The sequence below is a fragment of the Citrus clementina genome, unplaced genomic scaffold (assembly GCF_000493195.1).
Source record: "Citrus clementina cultivar Clemenules unplaced genomic scaffold, Citrus_clementina_v1.0 scaffold_7, whole genome shotgun sequence".
In the NCBI taxonomy this organism is placed as follows: domain Eukaryota; kingdom Viridiplantae; phylum Streptophyta; class Magnoliopsida; order Sapindales; family Rutaceae; genus Citrus; species Citrus x clementina.
Window position 1 is genome coordinate 4,977,492 of NW_006262075.1, and position 23,348 is coordinate 5,000,839.

Here is a 23,348-nt window from a genome sequence, read left to right on the forward strand (position 1 = left end):
AAAAAAAACAAACTTCTTGTTATACTTATAATTCTAATTATTTGATATTTCAAATAATAAAGTTAATTAGAGCATGAAAGAAAAATTAAGAAAAAAAAAACTCAATGAGTAAACTTTCATCAACAGTATGTAGGTGATAAGAAATAATAAAATTAAAAATTTTGTTTCCAACAAAGCATCTTACATGGTTTAAGTGTGCCACCTCATTCACCCAACCTTTTGTCTTGCTGAAATGAGTGACACGAAATAATTCTATTTCACCATCAACCATGTCATCCTCAAGATAATTAACAAAAGGTCTTGATCCCCCGCAATGGACATATGGGAGCTTAGCATGATTAGCTTTGTTTTTGGTAGATTGAGTCTACATTAAAAAAATATAACAGTGGAAAATAAGATACATATACAAGCATATTGACAACTAGTTGGACAATTTAAAGTTCATAATATGAATATCATTGGACCTGGAAACTTGCGGAATTGCAAATGTTATGACAAAGCCAAGCCCAATCATCTGGACATATGCCCGGATATGAATGCTTAAGTGCCTCTTCAAAGGATGGATAATCCAAGTAATGATCATACATCCAATGTCTCATATCGCGATATCTCCCACCCATAATGTTATTCACACATCGACGAACATGTGGTAAGTTCAAATCAATCTCAAACTTTGACTGAATTTAGGAAAAAAAAGATATCTCAGTTTATAATTTAAAAAAATGACAGATGAAGAATATTAATAATCATAAGTACTTACTAATAGTTGATCAAACAAAACCTACCAATTAAACTCTTTAAATACCAAATTCTAGAGTTGTAACAACACCTTGCACAAACTCTTGGCTGGGCATAACAGGCTGAGATTGGGGAATTGTAGATGCAACAACAATTTTTGCTCTTACACGTTTGGTAACTCTATGTCCAGGACCCATCTAGTAATTATTAAAAATATACATTAGAGTTTATTAATAATCAACATAAAAATAAATCAAGAAAACTATAATTTTGTCAAAGAAATTATAACATGAAAGATCCTATTACTGGGCATAGATCCTACATTCATTTGACTATTGTCCACAAACTCAGGTTCTTCACCATGAAAAACCCATGAAAAATCCATTAACTTTAATTTAACAAATTAAAAATTGAAACAAAGACCCACTTAATAAATAATTAAAGCAAAACCCACTAAACAAAATCAAACTCAACAGGCCAATATATAAAATAAAACTAAATTTACTTGAAGAAATCGTTGTCTTCAGTGGTGCCTTCCAAGTACAACTCTTCAATGGCTTAAAGCTTGGGTAGAGAGAATGACTCCATGGCAGGGCAAAAGAAACAAGCGACGAGTAAAGTGGAAATATTCTAGAAGCAATACTTTAATTAAGAAAAAATTGGAGATGGAAACTTTACTTCGGTTAGCACGCGGTTTATTAAATAAAGGGCGCAGAAATAAAAAATTAAAAAGCCTCCCACAAAGTCATGTTTGCTTTTATATTATCTTTATATTTTCATTTATTAATTTAATATTTTTGTTAACCTTTGCGCAACAAAATTAATCTCATTGCAAAAAACTCTGAGAGCACAAAACAAATTTTCTCGCTAATCACAACTTTTTGCAATATTTCATTTGTTGCAATTGATTCAAGTGTTTGTTGTGGAAAAACTTGAGCAACGAAACATATTTTGCCTTCATTAAGCTTGTTAGGCAACAAGAACACTTTTGTTGCCAAACATAGCGTAGGGCAAGAAAATATTTTGTTGCCATATATTCTAATTTTCTTGCCTATTCCACATCATTAAGAAGAACAAAATCTGTTTAGCTATAGCGATAAAAACTAATTTTTGTTGCAAGATATGAATTTTAGCAATAAAGTAAGTTTTGTTGCAATAGAATTTGTAGCCAATACTCTATTTTCTTGTGGTGTCATTAAAATTTTATGTACTAATTCTTTAGTAACCCATTGTGGTAGAATATCCGTGTGAGATTTTCGTAGATTTTGCGCGTTTCCTACGCGTTCCTTCTATTTCTCTAAGCAAAACTCTTCACATCGCAATGCCTATTATGTCAGCTTGACTTTTCATAAGTGGAGACAAAATAAAGCACCCATTATAAAGACATTTAATAATTCTTCTTGATTCAACACACTTCGACAGTAGTGTCCAAGTAGATTCTTTTACTTTCTCTTGAACCATAGTAATATTATTTATTAGATCATTAAGTCATTTTATTTCTTTTGAAATCTATTCAATGTTTGTTTTTATATGCGTCTTTTTTTAAGGGGTCTCAACTATTGTGTGGTATAGGGACTATATCCTGTATGAAATTTTAAAGGATATTGTTATATTAGGCACCCTCATTTTTATTTTATTTTTTCATACGGACACAAAGTTAGAATTAATTTAGTGTTAATATATTGCATGGTTTTATAGTTTATTTAAAAAATAACTTTATTCTATCTTAAGTAATGTCCTCGATTTGAAGCTAAATACTTATTGGGAGAGCTTTACGGCCCTAGTGGTCTTGCCCGACTCGAATCTGAATTAGTCAGGGGCCAATGTAATCTTCGGATATCAGATGATTTAATATACCAGAAAAAAATAATACACCGAAAAAAATAATTTTATTAAACTGCACGACTTAATACCATGTTCGTATTGAAAAAAAATGAAAGTGTCCACACCTGAGAATAAAAATGAAAATAAAAGCAAATTGTAGACATGCCATAATTAATAACAATTTGATCAATTAATTAATTGTTCTAACTAAATTAGGCGACGAAGTCCACGTCTCCTAAATCCACCCAACCTGAATATTTTTAACTAGGATTTCAAATTGTTTCATCCTAAAATTTAACACCAAGTATTTGTAGTAATATTTTGATGAATATGTTCTGCAAATGTACAATTATTATCCCAACTGAAATTTGTGTCACTGAATCCCAATGAGCAACGCAGGCATGAAGTCATTGGTGTAGTGACAGAGGTTGGTAGCAAAGTAGAGAAATTCAAAGTTGGTGACAAAGTGGGTGCGGGATTCTTGGTCGGATCATGCCATTCATGTCACAATTGTGCTAACAATCTTGAGAATTACTGTCCCAAACTTATAGGGATAGACAGTGGTGTCGAATACTATGATGGAATGAAAACGTATGGAGGCTACTCTGACATTATTGTTGTGGATGAGCACTTCACGGTTCGTATTCCAGATAGCCTTCCTCTTGATGCCTGTGCCCCAATGCTTTGTGCTGGTATCTCAGTTTACAGCCCTTTGAGATCCCATGGACTTGACAAACCAGGTATGCATGTCGGTGTAGTTGGCCTGGGTGGATTAGGCCATATGGCTGTCAAGTTTGCTAAAGCAATGGGGGTTAAGGTAACAGTCATTAGTACCTCCCCTAGTAAGAAGAAGGATGCCATTGAACGTCTCGGTGCTGACACATTTCTGTTTAGTCATGATCCGGATGAGATGCAGGTATGCTGCTCCCCATATTTTCCCTTTTTCCTCTCTAACTTGGTTTATGAATACAACGACTCTTATTTCAGAAAATTCTCTTTGCTAATTTTGTTCACATTGTCTGTGCAGTCTGCCGTGAGCACCTTGGATGGTATCATTGACACAGTAACCGGCTTTCATCCTCTATTGCCATTACTTGGACTACTGAAATATAATGGCAAGCTTGTTATTGTCGGTGGACCAGATAAGCTAGAGCTACCGGTTCCTCTTCTACTCTTTGGTGAGCAAATTAATCACGATTCTAGTAAGCTTCGCAGATTGAAAAAAGAAGATGAAAAGATCCTTAACCTTGAGTCTTAGGCTACTGTGCGGCTAATCAGTCAATCAAGGACAAAGTCATAGCCAACGCATGCGTGTTCTTTTCATTTCTGTTAATCTGAAAATATAGCTAACAAATGTTTTTGCAATGCCAGGGGCAAAGGCTGTTGTCGGCTGTTTCGTTGGGGGCATGAAGGAGACTCAAGACATGCTCAATTTTGCAGCCGAACACAACATAACGGCAGACATCGAGACTATATCAATCGATAATGCGAACACTGCCCTGGAGCGTCTTGAGAAAGGCGATGTCAGATATCGATTTGTCATCGACGTTGGGAACACACTGAAGTCTAGCTCTTAGATATTTGGCTGGATCGGCTATACTATATGATGAAATGTTGAGTCATATATAATTAGTATCCTGTCGGCCGGAGGATCCGGCTGTCTTCAGTTCTGATTTCACTTTATTATTGCATGTGTTAAAGAAATAATTTTAGAAAATTCAGCGTCCTGCTGCCCTGGTAGTTAAATGGCCTAGCTACAAGCTAATACAGGTAGGGATGGCAATGGGGAGGGGAGGGGATCAATCTCCCTGTATTTATTTCTGATATTTTACGTATGTCTATGTCCCCGTCAGAATTACTTGAAAGAATTCTCATCCCCTTCCCGAATAATAACAGGAGATCCCCAAGGGTCCCCGATCCCCGAATAACTAATACATTTTTTTTATTTTGAGTTAATCATATTAAAATAAAAAATTCAAATAAAAGTAAAGTTTGAAATATATTTTACATTAATATCTATTACAAAAGTCACATACATTAAATTAGTAAGTAACGCAATATGTAAGGTATACAAACTTCTTTTACAAACTATCGTGAATAAATTAATAGTCTAACACAAAATTGTTACAAATAAAATCGAATTTAAATTCAAAATTAACTTTTTCAATAGTGGCGTGGCACTTTATAAATGTAGATTATTCCCTTTACAACATAATAATTAAGTCAGAGCAAATCAAGAGTAAATATTATATTAAATTAGATTAGATTAGATTAAATTAGATATTAAAATTGTGATTCGTTGTGAGCAATTATAACATCTAAAAATAAATAAAAAATAGATTTAAGTTTAAAACATTTAATGAATATTAAAATTAAAACAAATTTTTTGGGCTAATAGAATTTACCCAGTTTTTTTAATGTCCTACATAAAAAGTTAGGACTTTAATTAGTTAATTAGGCCTAAAAGTTTAATATTATAAATATTTTGATATTTGTTATTTTTACCAATATTTATAATTTTATAATTCAAATTTTATCATTTATTTACTAGTAATTTTAAAAAATAAAAATAAAATTAAAAATTAAAATGAGAAAATAGGTAGGGGATGGGGATTCCACCTCATCACCGTCCCCTCCCTGAATAAGAAATTGGGTAAAAAAATTTCCCCGTTCCTTTCCTGAATAAGAAATTGAGTATGAAATTATCCTCATACCCTCTCCGAATGGGGAAAATCTTCGAGAGTACCCTTTCCCGTGGAAATTTTTATCATCCCTAAATACAGGACGATGAATAGTGATTAGTTATTAATAAAATATAATAAGAAATGGACCCTAACCATACTGGAATTTACACTGGTCAAGAGAAACTTCAAAGTTTAGGTAAGTTTAGATCAAGACTGCCTGATGTTAGAGTCTACAATTATCATTTACTAGCTTTCAAACCTCAATCAAGCGATAAAATTATGCATACGCTTACAATTTAGCAAACTTAGTTATAAATTGTTTTATTTCACATAAACGTGCAATCGTGGATGTTCATAAAACTTTGGACATTGCTCAGCTTCTACTGACTGAAGTTTTTGACTATTTGCTTCTACTTAGGTACTTCACATATTTTTGTAAAATTAATTTCTAAGTGCACCATGCGCCCCCGAATTACTTGGGAGCAGCTTTGCGCCTGAGTGTGAAAAATCTAGATTGTCATGATTGCAGTGTAAGAGTACCATACACGTGTAGTCAACTATTAAACATGGCGCTATCACGTCCGGCACAAGCGTTATTCAATCGCAACACCTTTACAGATGGGTGGCTGCGGCGCTGTGGATTTTTCAGTGCCACACAAATATCCTCTACAATATAATATGATTATTTCTTATGGCCACAAACATTCTCAAAAAGTTGAAATAAAGATTCATTAGAGGGTTTTTTTTTTTTTTTTTTTTGGGAAGGGAAGATCACTACCGGAAATACCGATAAAAGAAAAATGACTATATTTCAATTCTAAATAAATTTGTTTTTAGAGAGGCTTTCGAGGATTTTTACTCCCACAAGTTACCGAAGACATATCACTTATAAAATTAATTTTTTTTCAATATGTTTAATAAATAAATTTTAAGTATAAAAAAATATCAATATTCTCCCAGTTTAAAAAAAATCAATATTCTCCCAGTTTAAAATTAATTGTTGGTGGTGTTGCTTTTGACAGGTATCCAATCCACCTTTGACTTTGTGGCACTAGAAATTGAATAATAATAATAATAATAATAATAATAATAATAATGGTGAAGGTGACCCAAGAAATATTTCGTTGGTCCGCCATGTCATGGACGGTGCACATCCATACATAGCGCATCCGTATGTCACATGTTAGCTCACTGATTACTTCAGCAAAATTTATGACCCCCTCTCTCCACCTCCCTGCTGTTAGCCTGTTCCCGATAATTATTATTTTTGAGATGCTCGAAAATAATTTTAAAGTTAAAAATTAATTTTTTTTATATATTAGGAAAATTTAAAATTGTTCATATTAATTATAAAATAAAATTATTTTGAAGAGATTATTATCATTATCAATAATATTGAGATAAAAAAATTATTATATATATTATGTTTATTATTAATTATTATATATACACAATAAAAATTATTATACATATATTAAAAATATTTTATTTAATATTATATCCAATTTAGGAATTATCAAAATTTTAATTTACTCTTTTTTCAATAAATTATTCTCCATCACATCTAATAATTATTATTTTAAAAATTATAATATTATCAAATTAGCCCTCATTATATATAATTTTTCTCAGTTAGGACATCTTCACTTTATTAAGGTCAAAATGTTAAAAAAATACTATAAAAAAACGCCTTTAATGCATTAAAAAGTTAAGATTATGTTTTTCTATCCGTTAATAACTTAATATATTGAAATCATCACTAAATCAGTTGATGAATCCACGATTACACAGTTACATTAGCTAAATTTAACGACTAAAAATAATTATGGTACCATACTATAGTTGCAACATAGCTGAACTCCACTAAATAATGAATATATTAATATGTTAATATATTATAAAATAAAATATATTATATTAAATTTTATATTTATATTTTTTAATTTGATCTTCTCTTTAATATTTTTTTTGTCTTAACCACGAGGTGGAGGGGGCCTTAATTGTGGGAGGTACTTTTAAACTCGTGCCACAACCCAGATTAGAAGTCTCTGCTCGAATCAGAAAGCAAATGTTCTCCCAACAAAGGCGACTTCTTTGCGACTCGAACTGAGAAGCAAACTCAATCAAATCACTTAAAGATGACTCCATTACCAATGAATCCAACACTTTATTGGTTATCTTCTCTTTAATATAATAAAAAATGTTGATTAGAAACATATGTACACACATTAATATTCATATGAAACAAAAACAAAAACAGGTACTTTCACTCGTCTCATCACGTCATTCAAACCACTATAATAATGATAACATTGCCGTTCTCTCATCCAAAATGGCAAAATCACGAGAAGAAGAACATCCAGTAAAGGCCTTTGGGTGGGCAGCCCGAGACAGCTCCGGCCATCTCTCCCCATTCAAATTCTCCAGAAGGTAATTAATAGTTGAGCATAATATATGTGTGTGATGCTGCTTTAAATTTATTTAAAATTTTGTTGCTGCACGTGTTGATGAAATGGTCATAAACATGGATATGTAAAATACGGACAGGGAAACGGGTGATGAGGATGTGAGGCTGAAGGTATTGTATTGTGGGATCTGCCATACTGATCTCTCCAACATCAAGAATGAATGGGGCTTCTCTCTCTTCCCTATGGTTCCTGGGTATGTACTCCTGATCTATCCATCCTTCAATTTTTGTTTCTTTTGCATTTTTTTTCTTTTGTTTTTGTTTCGGATCAAACCGAGCTGCGTAGTAACAGGCTGTTGTTTCCGTCACAGCGCTTCCTGATTATTAACTACGGTACTTTCCTGTGTATACAGAAAGAAATTAACCAAGGCCATGGCTTTAGGATCTTTTAATTTGATGCAAATCGTTCCCCATCCTATTTAATTCAATCTTGTATGGGGTTGCTATTGAAATATTGGTAATGAGGATTTTAATCTTACCGTTTCATATTTGATGTGATGAATAACTGGAATCTCCTGTTAAAAGTGACAAATATATATATATATACGTGTCATTTTCTTACAACAAATTAAACAAAAATAGAGACACGCAAATTTTAATATAATATAAAATAAAATATATTGGATGAAAATATGTATTTTTCTTATACATTATCTTCATAACTCTTGGTAGATTTATACTCTCTATCTTATAAATAAAGGGTGGAAATAACAATTAACTCAATTAAAGCGTTCTTAGCATAGATATCTTTTTTTTTCCAGTAAAATTAATTTATTTCCATTTGACTCTGTACAATTTTTAAATGTTCCAGTGTAGTGGCCAGTGGGGTGCCTTGGCATCATTAGAGTAGTGAGATCACACTAAAGACTTAACCCAGCAAAATGAAGACTTATAACTTGAATTTGCATCTGTAATTGTGGAATAGTCAATTATGAGATTTTCTTGAGAGATAGACGAGGTTGACAAATAAACGGAGACATGACTTTTTTTTTTTTTTAAGAGAATTATTGCTCATGATATTTACACCATACAAAGTACTGAGACCAGTTTACATCAATTCTGATATGGTACTACTCAGATTTTTTTACCCTCTCAAATATTCGAGGGACGTCTAACTCCCATCCTAGGAGAACTATGGCTCATGATATTTACACCATATAAATTACTGAGATCAGTTTATCTTAATTCTAATATGGCATCGCTTTGATTTTTTAACCCTCTTGAATATTCGAGGGACGCCCACCTCTCATCCTGGAAGAAAGACTGTCTTCACTCAAGCTCTAGGACTCCAAAGAATGAAATTTTAAATTAAATTCCTACAATGCCTCTGCTGGGACTCAAACCATTTCCCTCATATTTGTGAGGGAGTGGACTTGGGCTAAGCCAAGTGGTTAACGGAGACATGACTTGTAACTTGAATTTGCATTCAAATGAAGACTTGTAAATTATCAAATTTCAAATTTCTTTTCTTGAAGAATTTTATGATCAAGAAACTTACTGACTAAAGAAAAGTTGGTGGAGTAGTGTAGTATATACGTTTCTAGAAGTTAGCTAATTATATATTGTCAAAAACAGAATCAAATACCTTGTTTCCACTAAAGTAATTTATCTTAAACAAATTGTATTTATTTGCAGGCATGAAATTGCAGGGGAAGTGACAGAAGTTGGTAGCAAAGTAAGAAAGGTTAAAGTGGGAGATAAAGTTGGAGTTGGATGCATGGTCGGTGCATGCCACAGCTGCGAGAGCTGTGCCAATGACCTTGAAAATTACTGTCCGAAAATGATACTCACCTACAGTTCCATTAACACTGACGGAACAATCACATACGGAGGCTACTCTGATCACATGGTTGCCAATGAGCGCTACATTGTTCGATTCCCTGATAGCATGCCCCTTGATGCTGCTGCCCCCCTGCTTTGCGCCGGGATTACCGTGTACAGTCCATTGAAATACTTTGGACTAGCAGAACAAGGAAAGCATGTAGGCATCGTTGGCCTTGGCGGGCTTGGTCATGTCGCTGTCAAATTTGCCAAGGCTTTTGGGGCCAAAGTGACAGTAATTAGCACCTCTCCAAGCAAGAAGACTGAAGTTCTTGAACATCTTGGCGCTGATTCATTTTTGAATAGCCGTGACCCTGACCAATTGCAGGTAATTTAATTAGATTCACGCATATATTGGAGAAAAATAAAAAATAAAATGCATTCCTTAATTTTAATATATATTTTGTAATAACTTCATCAGGGTGCTATGGGCACATTGGATGGTATTATTGACACGGTGTCCGCTGTGCACCCCATTTTGCCATTGGTCGGTCTATTAAAGTCCCAGGGCAAGCTTGTTCTGGTTGGTGCTCCGGACAAGCCACTCGAGCTACCTGTGATTTCCTTAATTATGGGTAAGTTCTAACAAAATTCTTCGGAAACTTGTGGTCTAAAACTTGTAATTAATATAATTCATTTGATAACATAAAATGACATAGCAGGGAGGAAGACGGTGTCAGGGAGCAGCACTGGGGGAATGAAAGAGACGCAAGAGATGATTGATTTTGCAGCAAAACACAATATAACAGCTGACATTGAGGTTATTTCGATGGATTATGTCAATACGGCAATGGAGAGGCTTGCCAAGGCTGATGTTCGGTATCGATTTGTCATTGATATTGCAAACACCTTGTACGCCACCAAACCTTGAAGAATCAGAATCAGATTGATGTCTTCAATTCACAACCTTGTTCCATGATCCACTTTGCTATATGTAATGCTCCCTCGATCATTACACTCTTTTAGCGCTTAAATTACTTTTAATTTCCAGTTACATCGACCCTAATTATGTCGTGATTGCCGAAAAACTATAAATGTTAATGAAATAAAACATTGTTCATATAAAATATTTAGCATATGTACCTTTCACCAATTGTCCAGTCGAAATGTTTGTTTTTGTTCTAAATCACATATAGAGTTTTGCTCTCATGCGGCACTTTTCATTTTTTGTTCTTCTCATACCAACGCTATCCAGTCATATAATTCAATAAAATTAGTATCGATGGCAGAAATCTATAAAATCATATTCGCAAAGGTACGTAGCAACAGCAGCGTCTAGGTTCCTCTGACCTTGAACAAAAATATACGATTGGTCTAAATAACTCATGAATTCATATCACAATTTTCAACACTGCATGTATGTTTTCCAGCAGAAAATTTCTTAGGATTAGGGTTTAGTGCTATGTTGAATTTTTATCGAGTATTGAATCAATCATTGAATTAATAGTTATAATTGTTTTAAATTTTTCAATTTTTACAATTTCTTCTATTAATAACTATTGATTCAATATTCAGTAAAAATTTAATTTAGCGCGCAATCCTTATTCGACTTTGCAACCAAAGAAAACAAACAAAACTTCATCCGTCAATGGAAGCATTTTCTTAGGACCTCACGGTTCACCCCCAATGTTGATGCATGGTGGATGATTCTATCAAGATGAATATAGTTCAAGTTTTACCACCCCATCAAATCTATCATGAAATTTCATTTATTCTTTTTTTTTTTTTGGTAGATCTTAATATGTACTATGATTGAAAAAGAGAGAGAGAGAATAGTAAAATCCATATTTAAAATGGTATGTGGTATGTACATAGTAGTACATGATCTATAATGGTATGTATATGATGTACATGATATGATCTAATCTCTGCTTGTGTACATTATGAAATGTAATATTTTTATCATATTTAGGAGGATAAACGTCTTATTATTTAAGATAATAATTGTTAATGTGTACATTATAAATACTCATCATCTGGTTATTCTAGAAGGCTCTTTGATAGGATTCTATTGGTATTTGAAAAAAAATATCAATATTCTCCCACTTTAATTAATTTTTTTCCAAGATGTTTAATAAATAAATTTTAAGTATAAAAAATATCAATATTCTCCCAGTTTAAAAAAATTCACAAAAAAAAATTATTTTTAAAAATAATTACACAAATTTATTATTATTTTTATTTAATTTAAATTTAACTGCAAGATTTTTAAAAATTCAAAAGAATTTAAATTAAGAAAAGATCTTATCTTTTTAAAAATATATAAATTTAATTTTTTATTCAACAATAGTTATACAATACCTTATGATCTTCTTTTATGTTAAAAAGTAAAAAAACTACAAAATTCACATTAGCCTTTAAAATTTATCAAAAAAAATATTTGTAATTATTTAAAAAAAAATCAAAATTTTTGTGATCATTAATTCCAACGAATCAGCGCGCTGGGTTCTCATTTTGCCGTAAGTCTCATAATGGTTGTTGGTGGTGTTGCTTTTGACAGGTACCCCACGTTTGAGTTTGTGACACTAGGAATTGAATAGTAATAATAATGGTGAAGGTGACCCAAGAATTACCTTTGCTGGTCCGCCATGTCATGGACGGTGCACATCCATACATAGAGCATCCGTATGTCACATCTTAGCTCACTGATTACTTCAGCAAAATTTATGACCCCCTCTCTCCACCTCCCTGCTGTTAGCCTGTTCCCGATAATTATTATTTTTGAGATGCTCGAAAATAATTTTAAAGTTAAAAACTGATTTTTTATATATATTAGGAAATTTTAAAATTATTCATATTAATTATAAAATAAAATTATTTTGAAGAGATTATTATCATTATCAATAATATTGAGATGAAAAAATTATTATATATATTATGTTTATTATTAATTATTATATATACACAATAAAAATTATTATACATATATTAAATAAATTTTATTTAATATTATATCTAATTTAAGAATGATCAAAATTTTAATTTACTCTTTTTTCAATAAATTATTTATGCATCACATCTAATAATGATTATTTTAAAAATTATAATATTATCAAATTAGCCCTTATTATATATATTTTTTTCTCAATTAGGACATCTTCACTTTATTAAGATTAAGATGTTAAAAAAATATTAAAAAAATATCTCGTCTTTAATGCATTAAAAAATTAAGATTATATTTTTCTATCCGTTAATAACTTAATATATTGAAATCATCACTAAATCAGTTGTTAAATCCACGATTACACAGTTATATTAACTAAATTTAACGGCTGAAAGTAACTGTGGTACCATATTATAGTTACAACATAACTGGACCTCACTAAATAATGAATATATTATAAAATAAAAAATTTTATATTAAATTTTATATTTATATTTTTTAATTTATCTTCTCTTTAATATAATAAAAAAAACTTGATTAGAAACATCTGTACACACATTAACATTCATATGAAGCATAAACAAAAACAGGTACTTTTACTCGTCTCATCACATCATTCAAACCAATACAATAATGATAACATTGCCGTTCTCTCATCAAAATGGCAAAATCACCAGAAGAAGAACATCCAGTAAAGGCCTTTGGGTGGGCAGCCCGAGACAGCTCCGGCCATCTCTCCCCATTCAACTTGTCGTGCGAGTTCATTAAGTACTTTCTCTTATTTTATTTTAAGAAGGACAAAAGTAACTAAACCATTTTGTTACTGTACGTGTTGATGAAATGGTCATAAACGTGGATATGTAAAATACGGACAGGGAAACGGGTGATGAGGATGTGAGGCTGAAGGTATTGTATTGTGGGATCTGCCATACTGATCTCCACAACATCAAGAATGAATGGGGCTTCTCTCTCTTCCCTATGGTTCCTGGGTATGTACCCATGATCTATCTACCCTTCAATTTTTGTTTCTTTTGCATTTTTTTTTGTTTCGGGTCAAACCCAGCTACGCATGAACAGGCTGTTGTTTCCGTCACGGCGCTCCCTAATTATTAACTACGGTACTTGCCTGTGTATGCAGAAAGAGATTAACCAAGGCCAAGGCTTTGGGATCTTACCGTTCCATATTTGATGTGATGAATAACTGGAATCTCCTGGTAAAAGTGACAAACATATATATTTACGGGTCATCATCGTTTAATAAGATTTTCTTACAACAAATTAAACAAAAATAGAGACACACAAATTTTAATATAATATAAAATAAAATATATTGGATGAAAATATGTATTTTTCTTATACATTATCTTCATAACTCTTGGTAGATTTATACTCTCTATCTTATAAATAAAGGGTGGAAATAACAATTAACTCAATTAAAGCGTTGTTAGCATAGATATCTTCTTTTTTTCCCAATAAAATTAATTTATTTCCATTTGACTCTGTACAATTTTTAAATATTCCAGTGTAGTGGCCAGTGGGGTGCCTTGGCATCATTAGAGTGTGGAGATCACACTAAAGACTTAACCCATCAAAATGGTACACCTGTGTAATTGCGGAATGGTCAATTATGAGATTTTACTTGAGGGATAGACGAGGTTGACAAATAAACGGAGACATGACTTGTAACTTGAATTTGCATTCAAATGAAGACTTGTAAATTTTCAAATTTCAAATTTCTTTGCTTGAAGAATTTTATGATTGAGAAACTTACTGACAAAAGAAAAGTTGGTGGAGTGGTGTAGTATATACGTTTCCAGAAGCTAGCCAGTTATATATTGTCAAAAACAGAATCAAATACCTTGTTTCCACTAAAGTAATTTATCCTAAACAATTTGTATTTATTTGCAGGCATGAAATTGCAGGGGAAGTGACAGAAGTTGGCAGCAAAGTAAGAAAGGTTAAAGTGGGAGATAAAGTTGGAGTTGGATGCATGGTTGGTGCATGCCACAGCTGCGAGAGCTGTGCCAATGACCTTGAAAATTACTGTCCGAAAGTGATACCCACCTACACTTCCATTAACACTGACGGAACAATCACATACGGAGGCTACTCTGATCAAATGGTTGCCAATGAGCGCTACATTGTTCGATTCCCTGATAGCATGCCCCTTGATGCTGCTGCTCCCCTGCTTTGCGCCGGGATTACCGTGTACAGTCCATTGAAATACTTTGAACTAGCAGAACATGGAAAGCATGTAGGCATCGTTGGCCTTGGTGGGCTTGGTCATGTCGCTGTCAAATTTGCCAAGGCTTTTGGGGCCAAAGTGACAGTAATTAGCACCTCTCCAAGCAAGAAGACTGAAGCTCTTGAACATCTTGGCGCTGATTCATTTTTGAATAGCCGTGACCCTGACCAATTGCAGGTAATTTAATTAGATTCACGCATATATTGGAGAAAAATAAAAAATAAAATGCATTCCTTAATTTTAATATATATTTTGTAATAACTTCATCAGGGTGCCATGGGCACATTGGATGGTATTATTGACACAGTGTCCGCTGTGCACCCCATTTTGCCATTTGTCGGTCTATTAAAGTCCCAGGGCAAGCTTGTTCTGGTTGGTGTTCCGAACAAGCCACTCGAGCTACCTGTGATTTCCTTAATTATGGGTAAGTTCTAACAAAATTCTTCGGAAACTTGTGGTCTAAAACTTGTAATTAATATAAGTCGTTTGATAACATAAAATGACATAGCAGGGAGGAAGACGGTGTCAGGGAGCAGCATTGGGGGAATGAAAGAGACGCAAGAGATGATTGATTTTGCAGCAAAACACAATATAACAGCTGACATTGAGGTTATTTCGATGGATTATGTCAATACGGCAATGGAGCGACTTGCCAAGGCTGATGTTCGGTATCGATTTGTCATTGATATTGCAAACACCTTGGCCGCCACCAAACCTTGAAGAATCAGAATCAGAATCAGATTGGTGTCTTCAATTCACAACTTTGTTCCATGATCCACTTTGCTATATGTAATGCTCCCTCGATCATTACACTCTTTTAGCGCTTAAATTACTTTTAATTTCCAGATACATCGACCCTAATCATGCCGTGATTGCCAAAAAACTATAAGGGTGCGTTTGGCACACTATATTATATTATGCTGTATTGCATTATTTTTATGTTAGTGTATTGTATTATGCTGTATTGTATTAGCACTGTATTATAACAATGTTGTACAATGTTTGGTGTTGTATTATATTGTATTAATTTTTAGTTATACTATGTTTGGTGTTGCACTGTACTATATTAATTTTTTGTGATTAATTTATATTATATATTTATAAAATAATATTTATTAGTACTTAAAAAAACTAAATATAGAGGTCTTAAATTTTAGAAATTTAATTACAAAATGAATTGTGCTAATATTTTATATTATTATTTATGTTATTATTAATTTTAGATTAATATTATTGAAATTCATTCGTATTTAAATATTTATTATTTGTTATATTATATTATTTAAAAATATTAAATTTTATATATTAATATTACAATAATTAAATAGTGTAATATTATATTATATTTTATATACTTTTAAGTATTTATTATTAATCATATTAAATTATAAATTTATTAATAAATTATGATGTAAAAATAAAAAAATAATATTATATTATATTATAAATTAAAAAATATATATTTATCCATTTTTATTATTATTAAGTAAAACTAAAAGTGAAGGTTAAAGTTTAAAAAAAAAAAGACAAGCTAACGCGGGAGCTGCCGCATTAGTGCGCCTCCCGATGCCCAATTCCAATGAGGTTCAACTACTCCCAAATATGTTATTGGTTTTAATTAATGTTGGGCCGACAATTAATCATATGCAATACCACACACCAAACACACCCTAAATGTTAATGAAATAAAATATTGTTCATATAAAATATTTAGCATATGTACCTTTCACCAATTGTCCAATCGAAAAGTTTGTTTTGTTCTAAATCACATATAGAGTTTTTCTCTCAAGCGCACTTTTCATTTTTTTTTCTCATACAAACACTATCAAGTCATACAATTTAATAAAATTAGTATAGATGATAGAAATCTATAAAATCATATTCGCAAAGGTATGTAGTGACAGCAGTGTCTAGGTTCCTCTGACCTTGAACAAAAATATATGATTGTCCTAAATGACTTATGAATTCATATCACAATTTTCAACACTGCATGTATGTTTTCCAACAGAAAATTTCGTAGGATTAGGGTTTAGTACTATGTTGAGTTTTTATCGAGTATTGAATCAATAGTTAGAATTGTTTTAAATTTTAAATTCTTACAATTTCTCCTATTAATAACCATTGATTTAATATTTAGTAAAACTCAATTCAGCACGTAATCCTTATTCGACTTTGCAACCAAAGAACACAAACAAAACTTCATCGGTCAATGGAAGCATTTTCTTAGAACCTCACGGTTCACCCCCAATGTTGACGCACGATGGATGATTTTATCAAGATGAATATAGTTCAAGTTTTACCACCCCATCAAATCTATCATGAAATTTCATTTATTCTTTTTTGTTTTTGGTAGATCTTAATATGTACTGTGATTAAAGCAAAGAGAGAGAGAGAGAGAGAATAGTAAAATCCATATCTAAAATGGTATGTGGTATGTACATAGTAGTACATGATCTAAAATGGTATGTATATGATATACATGATATACATGATATGATCTAAGCTCTGCTTGTGCTACCTATATTTTAGTGTTGGTATATAATTAGAATTTAACTACCGTTATTTTTAATTTATTAATTATCAATCACTTTAATAAAATATAAAACTTACTCAGAAGAAGATTATATCAAGAGAGAATCATGACCCAATTAGAAGAGTATGTATCTTACATTTCATAAAGATTTTTGAACATCTTTCAAAATTGTGGGTTCATTTTAAGGTAAAAATTCTAACTTTTTGTGGATGAGTTTTCATGACTAATTTGCATGCATATATATCTTAATCAAATTGATACGGTGATCCATTTGTTTGGATGGTTAAGAAATCTAAGTTTCAACACAAATAATCATTGGGCTACAAATCCAACGATAGACTGGTACTCTCAATTTATTCTGCTACCGGGGGATATGCCATCCATGTGTACATTATGAAATGTAATATTTTTTATCATATTTAGGAGGATGAACGTCTTATTATTTAAGATAATAATTGTTAATGCGTGCATTATTAATACTCCATCATCTGGTTATTCTAGAAAGCTCTTTGATAGGATTCTATTGGTATTTGAAATTTTATATACATCTTTCATTGCAGTAAAGATCTTTTTAACATGAATTGTGTGAATACCAAACTCTTGACACATCAAGCATGTGCAAAATTTGTAACAACAGTGCGCAGTACGAAAATTTTTTTACGGCGGTTATGTCTAAATGGTGAAAAATCTTTGTCAGATTTTAGATAATCTTTAAATCACATTTATTGAAACTTACCATTAATAAAAGGGAAACAAGATAAAGAATAAAAACAATATATGAGCGGATCATGTGAGGTACTGAGGTCGGCGTCACTTTGTTTTGAGTGATGGTAAAATATATAAGTTAGGGAGACCCAAGAAATAAATGCAATTCAATCATCGTTCTACTCGAATTAAAAGAGAATTTTCAAAGTTCGCACATTTTGATAATTTTTTTTTTCGTTTTTGCTTTTTGCTTTTGATATCGATAGAACTCGTTGTTTTGTTTTTTGTCTTTTATGCGACGGAAGGCTTCTTCTCTCTCTCCTGTCAGCTTTTTTCTCTCTCTCTCTCTCCTCCCATCATATGCTTCACTCTCTCGTCCTTCTCTCATTTTTCTTGATACTTAGCATTTTTTCAAAACTTTTGTTATGTGCACATGTCAAAGTTTCCACATTCAGATTGAATAACTTTGTCCACAAGAGCCAACTTGTCATCTAAACTACAAAAATTAATTAATTAATTAACGACAAATGAAAGGCAGGTATACAGAGGAAAAGAGGTTGCCTCGAATTTGTGTAACCATCTCGTGGAACATCCCAGGATGTTTGTAGGTGTGAACTAAAAAGAATAAATAAATAAATAAATAATAATTGAATGTAAGCAGCTGGGAAGATTAACTACAGTTTACAGGGAGAAAGGTACATACCAAGTACTGGGAAGTTGGTCATTCATTCATGAGGCTTCAAGTGCTCAAAAGGTCGTGCGAGTTCATTACGTACTTTCTCTTATTTTATTTTATTTTTTTTATTAATTACTGACCTTTTCACACGATGGATGTTTTTAAGAGGTTCTCGCCTTTTGTCTTTGACTTTTTCTTTTTTAATGTTAAATCCATTAACTTAAAAAATTAAATAGTAACGAGAGTAAGAGTCCACTTTGATCAAACGCAAATAATAATAATAATAAAAAAAAATTAAGTAAATTTAATAAAAATATCCTAAATATAAAATTAATAATAAGCTTGTCCAAGAGATTTGCGGAGTCAATGGGGGTGTACGTCAGTGTCATTTTTTTTTAAATTGAAAACCAAGAATATTGTGTTGCGGTAGGCTAGCAGCCGTGGGCCACGTGAATAGCCACTCCTGAAAGTTTTGAAGCCATAAAAAAAAGTAACAAATAACCGAGTAAGTCGTCCACATAAGTTGTGTTATTTGCCACCAAATTACATCACGAAAGTCTTCTCCTTTCAGTTTTTTTTTTTTTTTTTTTGGTTATTGTAGCTTTTTAATTATTTTGAGGAGCAAGACTCATTATATTCCACAATAAAAGTATATTATTACTATTTATCTTCAACAAATTGTCGCGTTAGTTGAAATTTATTTTTAACAAATATCGCCAAAAATTCCCGTAAAGGAACAGTGACGGGTTGTTTTCATTCACACATGAACATTTGCACGTGACTAATACCTAACGCTTTACACGATCGAAGGTCATGGTGTTTCTAGAATCGTCGAACAAAAGGGCAAAAAAGTGAAACTACAAAGGAAATCGAGAACCATTTTGAGGAAAATGGCTTTGGTCAATAAAGAACGGCTGGGTCGGTGAATTGAATTGGAAAATTGCTCACCGAGTACGTCACCCAAACGCAATGGGAAGATGCTGTTACTTGCTATAAAAGCCCAAGGCCACCCGGCATACAGCATTGCACCTTGTTTATTCAAATACCCTGGACGTCAAACTAAGCCAACAAGCACCAATATCATTAAATTCATTCTGAAATGGGGCAAGCACCGGAGCAAGAGCACCCTAAGAACGCCTTTGGATGGGCTGCCAGGGACACTTCTGGCGTTCTCTCCCCCTTTCACTTCTCCAGAAGGTATCGTTTTCTCTCTTTTCTTTCCCTTTCTCTTCATACCATTTCCAATCAATCTTTTTAAGTCGTGTTTGCAATTAAAATTGATCAATTATAACTTAAAAATTACAATATAAAATATTTTATAAAAACTAGTTACTTTTAGTTTAGAAGTTATATTGATATGATTTTTTAATTATTGTTAAAAATATTATTTAAAAATTATATTTATTTCATATTATTAACGCTTATTTCATAGTTATCTTTTCAATGATAAATAAAAGCTTAAATTAGATATATGCGTGCATTTATTTTTAATATGCATGTCTGATGTCTAGTGATTAGCGGTTCCGCTTTTTTTTCTTTTAATTTTAATTTTCGTTTGTTGTTAAATCGTCTGTTTTTGCAGAGCAACGGGAGAGAAGGATGTGACATTCAAAGTAACTCACTGTGGGATATGCCATTCAGATCTTCACTTGATCAAAAATGAATGGGGCAATGCCATTTACCCAATCGTCCCCGGGTATGTTTTCCGCTTTCTCAAATCATATCTTGTTTTCAATTTGTTCTTTTCTTTCGAAAGAAGATGTATAAATATATATCTGATTTAATAGTTTTCAGTTTTGTCATCGTATACAGTACGATGGCTGATTTCTTATTGTGTCTTTTATTTTTTTCAATAATTTATTAGTAAACGAATTAAAATAATATTAACAATAATAAAAAAATGAAAGCGTGTCGATGGAGTCTGCACCACGAAAGCACGTGTTAAATAAGCCACATAAACCTCAAAAATAAAAATGTTTCTGTACTGTCTGATCGCTGCGCTGGACCAACGTTATTTTTTATTCATCAATTCCCTTGCTATACTAATTGAAATATCCGCCTAAGCAAATTAGGAAAGTATTAATGAAGAAATTAAATATAATTCTCTCATTAGAAAGAAAATTAGGAAAGTAATAATGAAGAAATACATTTAACTTACCAAATGTATCGAATTGTATGCGAATGAATATGAGTTTTGTTGGTCCTCTGGTTTTTATTATTTGCGTATTTTGTTATGTTCAATTTTTATTCCATCTGAAATTCAAGTCACTAAATTAAAAAATTGAACCGGCAAACGGAAATGCAGACATGAGATTGTGGGCGTAGTGACAGAGGTCGGAAGCAAAGTGAGTAAATTCAAAGTCGGAGACAAAGTGGGAGTAGGATGCATGGTGGGATCATGCCGCTCTTGTGATAGCTGCGCCATTGATCTTGAGAACTACTGCCCCAAAGTTATAATGACCTATGCCAGCAAGTACCATGATGGAACCATCACATACGGAGGCTACTCTGACACTATGGTTGCCGATGAGCACTTTGTGGTCCGTATTCCTGAAGGCGCACCACTTGACGCCACTGCCCCTCTCCTCTGTGCTGGTATCACAGTCTACAGTCCGTTGAGATTCTATGGACTCGACAAGCCTGGTATGCATGTGGGTGTTGTCGGCTTGGGCGGTCTAGGCCATGTCGCTGTCAAATTCGCAAAGGCTATGGGGGTTAAGGTGACTGTGATCAGTACCTCCCCTAGCAAGAAGAGTGAAGCCGTTGAACGTCTTGGCGCTGATTCCTTTTTGGTCAGTCGTGATCAAGATGAGATGCAGGTACTGCTTTTTCGCCCCTTTTTTGTTTCTGGGTGCGCTTATTTTGAACATGTTTCTTTGATTGAGAGTTGAGGTGAATTGGTCCATCATTCTTGCTTGCTAAATTGATTTGTTTGCTAACGTTGGCTGTGAAGGCTGCCATGGGCACAATGGATGGTATCATCGATACAGTATCTGCAGTTCACCCGCTAATGCCGTTGATTGGACTGTTGAAATCTCAAGGAAAGCTTGTACTTCTTGGTGCACCCGAGAAGCCACTAGAGCTACCAGCTTTCCCCCTGCTCACGGGCGAGTGATCTGCGCTTATGTTACTTCATTTTTCTTTGTTATAAACACATATTACTTTGGAACTCTTGCGGCTAACAAAAGTGTTGTGCAATTTCAGGGAGGAAGATAGTTGGTGGCAGTCTCATTGGGGGGTTGAAGGAGACTCAAGAGATGATTGATTTTGCAGCAAAACACAACATCAGAGCTGATATTGAGGTCATACCGGCCGACTATGTGAACACAGCCATGGAGCGCCTTGCTAAAGCCGATGTTAGATATCGCTTTGTCATCGACGTTGCAAACACAATGAAGTCCACTCCTTAAATTTTCTCCCTTTTGAGTTGCGCTTAAAACGAGGAATGTGCGTTTATTGTTGAGTCACAACATCGTCTAAGTTTTAGATTATGTTAGTCTTTTGTTGTGATTTCAAAACTGTTTTTACTTTTTAAGAATAATAATTTCGTGACATATATTCCATCTGTGTGACAAATTTATGTAATAGCGAGCTATATGTTAGTTTTTACTGAAATTAATTATTCAGGTTTTGATTTAACTTTGTTCTGGTGTTTTTTTTTTTCTGAAAATTGTTCTGCTATGGTTGGGCTAGTCTGAGAAATTTAAAAAAAAAAAAAAAAAAAAAACCCCTTTCTTATGACACCCCACAAAATATAAGTGCGAATCACATTAATTCTAATTTCGCTTGTTTCATTTTCACAAATAACCCCACACTTATTTTCAACTGACGAAAGAAAGCAAGTAATTGATGTTTCCTGATATTAATTAAGAAATCTTTAAGAGATAAATAAATAAATAAAATTAACTGTAAAAATCGAATGGAAAAAAAAGGATTTTTTCAAAGAAATTTCTCTACCAACCTATCAACATCCTGAAGTCCCTAATTTCTACAGCCAACTTTTTTAACTTTTGGAGTTGTTCGTCAATTTATTGTTTACATTGACCTTTGTTTTTGTAATATCGTTCTTTTAAGGAATTTCAATCGAATATATTATATGAGCCCTGTTTTTTTTTTTTTTTTTAAAAAAATAACGTGTATTATTAAATTAGACAATTTGGTTTCTAATATAATTCAAATTAAGGTCCAAATGGTAACTGCAGTGTAACGGGTTCGAACAGAATTGTAAGGGGTGTCAGTAGCGTAACACAAATAGTAGTAGGCCGAAACGTGGGTAAATTTTGCGAAAAAGCCTAACTAGTGTGGCCTCGACTGATTGGATTGGGCCAGTGCACATTGCAACGGACTATGAGTAATGCTTTTCACACCCATTCAATATCCTCATATCAATTTTTTTTTTCTTCTTTTTGGTAATCACGGTTGTATTGCTACTCGGAAATTATATAAAAGGACAAATATGAATTTATTCAAAGTAAAATGTCTATACAAATCATAGACCTTAATTATTTTTTAATCCTAATAAATGATAGAGTTAATTTTGTTGATGAAAGCATAATAATTATGAAACAATGAATAAATAAATTATCTAATAACAATAATTTTATTATGGAAAAGTATGTTTATAAAATTTATTCTAAATGAAAGTGAAATTTAATCGAAATTATGTAATAATTTTATGTCCTTTTTTTGCAATTTCTTAAAAGAAAGAGATAAAACAAATAAAAAGTTGGGTTTCTCAAGAATTTAAAAGGGGTGTTAGCTGCTCATTCAT

At 32.5% G+C, this 23,348-nt stretch overlaps 4 protein-coding genes and 1 long non-coding RNA gene across 6 annotated transcripts in view; 4 read left to right on the forward strand and 1 right to left on the reverse strand.

Moving 5' to 3' along the window:
- Positions 1-1,898, reverse strand: part of LOC112096732 — a 2,671-nt gene extending 773 nt beyond the window's left edge. The window contains exons 1-4 of one of the 2 annotated variants that reach the window (XR_002904585.1): positions 1,244-1,898; positions 830-935; positions 465-677; positions 185-364 (exon numbers count right to left, since the gene is read on the reverse strand). This is a non-coding gene — a long non-coding RNA (uncharacterized LOC112096732). Of the gene's footprint in view, positions 1-184; positions 365-464; positions 678-785; positions 936-1,243 lie in introns of both variants that reach the window. The other variant, XR_002904584.1, reaches the window with a different exon arrangement.
- Positions 1-4,151, forward strand: part of LOC18037020 (probable mannitol dehydrogenase) — a 6,367-nt gene extending 2,216 nt beyond the window's left edge. The window contains exons 3-5 of the mRNA XM_006426172.2: positions 2,962-3,478; positions 3,590-3,740; positions 3,934-4,151. Coding sequence (XP_006426235.2) covers positions 2,962-3,478; positions 3,590-3,740; positions 3,934-4,139 — 874 coding nt within the window. The 3' untranslated portion in view covers positions 4,140-4,151. The remainder of the gene's footprint in view (positions 1-2,961; positions 3,479-3,589; positions 3,741-3,933) is intronic.
- A 3,318-nt stretch (positions 4,152-7,469) lies between these two features.
- LOC18037213 (8-hydroxygeraniol dehydrogenase) lies at positions 7,470-10,681 on the forward strand. Its single transcript, XM_006426173.2, has 5 exons — positions 7,470-7,676; positions 7,794-7,907; positions 9,349-9,862; positions 9,956-10,109; positions 10,197-10,681. The coding sequence occupies exons 1-5, from the start codon at positions 7,486-7,488 to the stop codon at positions 10,403-10,405; spliced, it is 1,182 nt and encodes a 393-aa protein (XP_006426236.2). The 5' UTR covers positions 7,470-7,485; the 3' UTR covers positions 10,406-10,681.
- A 2,319-nt stretch (positions 10,682-13,000) lies between these two features.
- Positions 13,001-15,584, forward strand: LOC18037214 (8-hydroxygeraniol dehydrogenase). The gene is made up of 5 exons (XM_006426174.2): positions 13,001-13,177; positions 13,294-13,407; positions 14,327-14,840; positions 14,934-15,087; positions 15,175-15,584. The coding sequence occupies exons 1-5, from the start codon at positions 13,080-13,082 to the stop codon at positions 15,381-15,383; spliced, it is 1,089 nt and encodes a 362-aa protein (XP_006426237.2). The 5' UTR covers positions 13,001-13,079; the 3' UTR covers positions 15,384-15,584.
- Positions 15,585-19,580: 3,996 nt separating this feature from the next.
- LOC18037155 (probable mannitol dehydrogenase) lies at positions 19,581-22,219 on the forward strand. The gene is made up of 5 exons (XM_006426176.2): positions 19,581-19,774; positions 20,160-20,273; positions 20,883-21,396; positions 21,531-21,684; positions 21,782-22,219. Exons 1-5 carry the CDS (start codon positions 19,677-19,679, stop codon positions 21,985-21,987), a joined length of 1,086 nt encoding a protein of 361 aa, XP_006426239.1. The 5' UTR covers positions 19,581-19,676; the 3' UTR covers positions 21,988-22,219.
- The last annotated feature ends 1,129 nt before the right edge of the window (positions 22,220-23,348 follow it).